The sequence below is a fragment of the Juglans regia genome, chromosome 8 (assembly GCF_001411555.2).
Source record: "Juglans regia cultivar Chandler chromosome 8, Walnut 2.0, whole genome shotgun sequence".
Classification (NCBI taxonomy): Eukaryota; Viridiplantae; Streptophyta; class Magnoliopsida; order Fagales; family Juglandaceae; genus Juglans; species Juglans regia.
This window is the reverse complement of record NC_049908.1, coordinates 29,146,693-29,153,512: the sequence shown is the minus strand read 5'-3', so window position 1 is coordinate 29,153,512 and position 6,820 is coordinate 29,146,693. Positions and strand designations below refer to the sequence as shown.

The 6,820-nt window shown below is 41.3% G+C and overlaps 1 protein-coding gene across 1 annotated transcript; it reads left to right on the top strand.

The window, feature by feature from the left end:
- Positions 1–949: 949 nt before the first annotated feature.
- On the top strand, positions 950–2,604 carry LOC109006761. The gene is made up of 2 exons (XM_018986136.2): positions 950–2,364; positions 2,463–2,604. Exons 1-2 carry the CDS (start codon positions 1,197–1,199, stop codon positions 2,537–2,539), a joined length of 1,245 nt encoding a protein of 414 aa, XP_018841681.2. The 5' UTR covers positions 950–1,196; the 3' UTR covers positions 2,540–2,604.
- The last annotated feature ends 4,216 nt before the right edge of the window (positions 2,605–6,820 follow it).

Sequence of the window (6,820 nt, the reverse complement as noted above, 5' to 3'; positions counted from 1 at the left end):
CAATTATCTAGTTCCTTGGATGGCATCATGGCAGCACGTCTCCTCCAATTTTACTTATGGAGAAAAGGTACACGCAAGAAATCAGCTCAACAAGGCACCACAACAATTACTATTTTATTAAAATATTAATTTAGACATTTTTATTTATTTTAATTTTAATTGTAATTAAAATATTTATTTGTTATTAAAAAAATATACAATAATTTTTTAACATTCATATTATTCTAACGGATATAATTTTTTGACTATCCTTTTTTTACATCGTTCATATTCTTCTCACGAATATATTTTTCCAACTGTCATATAAGTTATATTAAAAATAAATAGATAGGTAGAGAAATCGACATTTATTAAGTTGTACGTATTCGAATTTTGCCTGCGAGCTGGGACTTTGGATCAGCAATGGTATGATCATGAATATGATCTGATTCATATTAATTTACTATTTTAATTATAAATATAAATAAGAATAAAAGATTTTATAAAATTAATATGTTAGTTTTGAAGTGTTTTGACAGAGTGGCCTCGCATGCATATATATTAGTCTTTCCTTCCATATATATATATATATATATATATATATATATAGCAGCATTAATAATACGTGAGTTTTGTGCCAATATATAATCTTCCCTCCCTTTATCAGAAACGAAATTGGAAGCTTTCATTTAAATTCTGAAGCCAAAATCTGATTTGTGTATGATTTCTTTCCCCTTAATTTATTTTCTGTCCGATCTTTCTTATATTCTCTGTGAATTATTGGAATATATGCTGAAACATACTGCATGTTGGAAGTCATATTCTGTAAGATGTTGCAGGGGTTCTGTTTAGCTATATATTATTCAAACTTTAATTTGAACTCAAAGCATGTGCAAGATTTTTAGTTTAAAATGATCGTCTTCTTTTGATCATGTAGGGAATTAATGGAGCTTGGACCTTGAGGGATGCAACATCCGTTGCACCCGGAACATACCCTTGAGATCACTAAAGGATTATGGGAAAATTGCCATGACTGCGGTGAAAAATGCAAGCAGGGCTACGTATATCATTGTTCTAGCTGCGAATTTTACCTTCATCCAAAATGCGCTTTGCTAGAGCTCACCATAAAAGCTGAAAGTCATGACCATCCTTTGAGCCTCCTTCGGAGATCATTGTCGTTCACTTGCGATACTTGTGGTGAAAAAAGAAATCCATGCATGTCCTACTTTTGTATCACCTGCTCATTCATGATTCACACGCAATGTGCTCTCTTTCCATTGAATCTCAAAGTAACACGTCACAACCACCCTCTGAGTCTGAACCTCAAATACTTTCCTCGGCTCAACCAATCGGAGAATCGGGAAATTTGCCAACTCTGTGTTAGAAAGGTGGACACAAAATACAAAGCTTATTATTGCTCTAGTTGTGATTTTGCTGCACATCCTCGTTGTGCTACAAAAATTATGGTCATCAGGAATGAAACATTTGACCCGGAATTGAAAGATGATCAGCCTAATGAGACCCACCTTCTTGGGCCAGATGAATCGACTGAACCGTTGTTTCAAATTGTCGACAAGATCAACCCGGGAAACGGAAAAGCTGAAATCGTCACAGAGATCAAACATATATGGCATGAACATCACTTACAGCTTGCAGTGGAGCTAGAGAACAATGAAAAATGCAACGGGTGTGCGCAGTATCTCTCCTCTCCGCATTATTTTTGTTTACAATGCAAGTTCTTTCTTCACAAATCTTGTGCTGATTTACCCAGAAAAAAATTACACCCACTCCATAACCATCCGCTCACCCTCCTCCCAAACAAATCTCAGGATGAATATGGCCCTGAAATCTTTCGTTGTAATGCTTGTGAAAGTTTGTGTAATGGGTTCGTATACAGTTGTGATGGCTGCCGCTTTCAGCTCGATGTCCCTTGTAGTTTGATTCCAACCAAATTTACTCATGAGGGTCATGACCACCCACTTTTTCTTTTGAGCTCAGGCAATGCAGATTCCGGCGAATGTACCTCCTGTGGCAAATTTGGAAGTCTGTTGATCATACGTTGTGCTGATTGTGAATTTTCTATGGACTTGGAATGCGCTACACTACCGCGTACCACAAAATATGGGCCCTATAAGCAACCCTTCATACTCTCATACACCGTTGAGGATGACTCTGGTGAGTATTACTGTGATATTTGCGAGAAAAAGCGAGATCCGAAGCATTGGTTCTACTATTGTGCAGATCTCTTTTTTGCTGCTCACCCAAAATGTATTCTGGGGGACCATCCACATATCAAGTTTGGGCGCACTTTCACATACGACGTCCACGAGCATCCTCTCACTTTGGTTGAGAGGACCACGGATCATCCTAAATGTCACTCTTGTGGTAAATCTTCCCTTTCATTGATCTTCGTATGTGTCAAGTGTGATTTCATTCTCGATCATGATTGTTTGAGGATATTAAGGAAACACCTTCCAAAACAGATGACAACAAGAGTAAGTCAACAGATGACAGCAAGAGTAAGTCAACAGATGACAGCAAGCTCGCCTCCAGTCCGTGATACGAGGAAATGCATTCATTCTCTTCTTTTCTTTTTTGTACTCATTGTAATTATAGCTATATGGTTGTCTTTCCTATAATTATGTCAATTCCTGTAATTACTCTAGGACACAAGTTTGGTAATTCTTACAACATCTGTAAATTGCTATATATATATATATAAATAAATCCTCTCGACAGAAGTGGATAACACAGTTTCCATCATTTGAGTATTGTTTTATGGTAATCAGAGCCAAATTGTGACCTCTGTCCATTTTTTTTTCACAGCTCGATCCCATGGCCTCCCTCAATACTCCTACTATCCCTACAAGTGTCCATAGCCTGGTTACAATCAAACTCACCAAAGACAACTATCTCCTTTGGAAAACACAAATCGTTCCCTACTTGCGTGGTCAGCGCTTGTTTGGATATTTTGATGGAACCATATCTGCACCCCCACCAATCATACCCAACCCCGATACAACCACTTCCACCTCTGCGCCCAAAGAAATTCCTAACCCAAAATTCCACTCCTGGTATGACCAAGACCAGGTTGTTCTCAGTACCTTGGTTTCCTCTTTGTCCGAGGGAATCTTAGCTCAGATGGTAGGTCTCTCAACTTCTAGAGAAGTATGGGTTTCCCTTGAGAAAATGTTCTCCTCCATCTCTTCGGCTCGAGCGATTCAGACTTGCCAATTCTTGGCTCTCACCAAGAAAGGAAATATGTCCATCTCTGACTATTTCTAGAAAATGAATTCATACTCAGACACTCTTGCTGCTATTGGACAGCCTCTACAAAGTCATGAGTTCACTGCCTACCTTCTTGGAGGACTTGACACATCATATGATGCCATTGTGACTTCCATTCCAACTCAAGTCGACAAAATGACTTCCGAAGAGATGTTCAACCATCTACTCAGTTTCGAGTTACGCCTAGAGCAACAACAATCTGCTCTTGAGGCCACAGTAAGTTCGGTGAATATGGCCAATCGGAATGATCCACGCCATCGTGGGTGGAAAACCCCAACAAAACCAGCGTTCATCACAACCTCAACACTCCTACAACACTTCCAACTCCCGAAGCAGAGGTCGTGGTGGATGTGGGCGAGGAAGCTCACACTCGAGTAATACACCCAACTCAAGACCATCTTGCCAAGTGTGTGGCAAAACTGGTCACACTGCCATACAATGCTACTACCGCTTCGATCATGCGTACCAAGGTGCCCCTCCAACCATGATAGCATACATGACCTCGTCTTCCTCAACTTCGGACACGAATTGGTACCCTTATACTGGCTCAACGAATCATCTCACCAATAATTTACAAAATCTCAACTTACACTCGGAGCCATACCATGGAAGTGATCAGATTCACGTCAGCAATGGAGCAGGTTTGCCTATAAAGAATATTGGTTCTGCCACTATATCTACTCCAACTCACTCTTTCACTTTATCTCAATTATTACATGTTCCACAGATTAAAAAAAATTTGATATCTGTGAGTCAATTAACGAGTGAAAATAATGTTTATATTGAGTTTCACCCATCTTGTTTTTTGGTGAAGGATGGAGCCACGGGGAGAATTCTACTGCACGGCAAAACTAAAGACGGCCTCTACTCTTTCTCACCGCCAACTACACCAACAAATTCTCATCAATCCTTCCTCTCCCAACGTGCTCCTCTTGATGTCTGGCATTGTCGGCTAGGTCACCCATCTTATCAAACCGTTTGGCAAATCGTCTCCAAGTTTTCTCTACCAATCTCATCAAATAAAACAACGATTGTGTGTTCGGCTTGTCAACAAGGGAAGAGTCATCGTCTTCCATTTTTTGATTCCAAGTCTATTTCCCATTATCCTCTTGAATTAATTTTCTCTGATGTTTGGGGTCCATCACCTATTATGTCAACCAGTGGAAATAAATATTATATCTCATTTGTTGATCATTTTAGTAAATTCGCATGGCTCTTTCCCATACCCAACAAATCGGATGTAATGCAAATATTTCATTCTTTCCAAAAACTTGTTGAACGCCAACTTGAAAGGAAAATAAAAGCAGTACAAACAGATTGGGGAGGAGAATATCGCACTCTCCACAAATACTTTGACAAAATTGGCATTCGACATCGTGTAACCTGTCCTCACACATCACAACAAAACGGGTCCGTTGAGAGGAAACACCGTCACATCGTTGAAACAGGTCTCTCTCTTCTCTCTCATGGCAGTGTTCCTCATGTCCATTGGGATCATGCCTTTTTAATGGTAACGCATCTCATAAATCGTCTTCCAACAACTCCTCTTGCTATTTCACCATTTGAAAAACTCTATAAACAAGCCCCCGATTTCTCACTCCTTAAAATTTTCGGATGTGCTTGTTTTCCATACCCGTCCCTTCAACCAATACAAACTTGATTTTCGCTCAAGGTGATGTGTTTTCATTGGTCTCAGCAACATGCATCGTGGATACAAGTGCCTGGACATTTCAAGTGGCAAAATATTCATATCTCGACATGTTATATTCGATGAAACCACTTTTCCTTTTGCCAGCACCTCACACACGGCCCCTAACACCCAGCCCGTGCACAACTCAATCGTTACTCTCCCATTTCCACTCCCCATCACCAACAACTACTCACCCTCCCACGAAACCTCTCCTCCTGCCAACGATACATCCCATATTAATACAACGACATCGTCCATTTCCACTCTTCACACTCACACGTCGTCTCCCACCTCACATGACTCCCTTGTATCTAGTTCGTCTGCACCTTCCCCTGCTTTTCCCTCAAACACGTCCACCACCCAACCGTCAATAGAGCTTGCAGCTGCTGCAAAACCTCCGGCACTCCATTCACACCAAATGACCACACGGTCCCAGAACCAAATCGTGAAGCCGAAGACCTTCACTGATGGAACAGTTCGCAACCCACTTCCCCAGTCCTTTTTTGTTGCAGGTGGTGTTCCTGACTCTCCCATGAATTATACAGAAGCCAACAAATACAGTGAGTGGCGCAATGCAATGGCTGAGGAATTCACAGCTCTCATGAAGAATGGCACCTGGTCTCTAGTGCCATCACACCCGAACATGAACATTGTCGGCTCCAAGTGGATTTTCAAATCCAAACACAAAGCCGACGGCACCCTCGAATGCTGTAAAGCACGACTGTTTGCCAAGGGCTACCACCAACAACCCGGTATCAACTTCGCCGACACATTCAGTCCAGTGGTCAAGCCCACAACCATCCGTCTTATTCTAAGCATTGCAGTTTCCAAACACTGGCCAGTACATCAAATTGACATACAAAACATATTTCTTCATGGGAATCTATTGGAGGAGGTATATATGCATCAATCCCTTGGATATGTTCATCCCAACTTTCCAAATCATGTATGTCGATTGCACAAAGCACTTTACGGTTTGAAACAAGCCCCACGGGCTTGGTATCACCACCTGCAAGAGCACCTTCAATCACTTGGCTTTGTCAACTCAAGCTTCGATACTTCACTCTTTACATTTAGACAAGCTTCGGTTACTCTCTTTGTGCTAGTATACGTTGATGATATAATCATCACTGGCTCTACCTCGCAAGCTATATCTAAATTGATCTCTGCTCTCGACAGTGAGTTTGCTGTCAAGGACCTGGGTGTGTTAAGCTTCTTCATGGGCGTTGCAGCTCATCACCTGAAAGAGGGACTACTTTTATCTCAAAGTCAGTAAATATACAATCTCCTAAGCCGCACAAAAATGCTTGACGCCAAGCCTGTCTCTTCACCCATGTCTTCCTCCCAGAAGCTATTACTGTTTTCGGGTGCTCCATATTCTGATCCCTCTCACTACCAAATCATCGTTGGAGCTTTGCAGTACTTATCTTTGACATGGCCCGATATTTCCTTCGTCGTAAATAAAGTGTGCCAATTCATGCATAAACCCACTGATGAACATTGGACAGCAGTAAAGAGGATACTACGCTATCTCAAGTTTTCCATTAATTTTGGATTCCTCATTCGGCCTAGCATGTCTACACAGCTCTCAATTTACTCCGATGCCGACTGGGCTGGTTGCCCCGACGATCGAAAATCAACCTCAGGTTTTTGCATATTTTTTTATGACAATTTAATCTCCTGGAGCTCTAAAAAGCAGCCAACTATGGCTCGCTCAAGCACCGAAGCTGAGTACCGAGCAGTTGCTTATGCCACGGCTGAATCTATATGGCTCCAATCTCTACTACGTGAGCTTGGCATTTTTCTTTCCCAGCGCCCCACTCTTTGGTGTGATAACATAGGGGCGACTTATCTGACAGCAAA

Coding starts and splice junctions, on each gene's coding strand:
- LOC109006761 (XM_018986136.2), top strand. CDS start 1,197: ATGTCCTACTTTTGTATCACCTGCTCATTCATGATTCACACGCAATGT. Junction 2,365..2,462: donor TCCTAAATGTCACTCTTGTG/GTAAATCTTCCC, acceptor CTTCCAAAACAG/ATGACAACAAGAGTAAGTCA.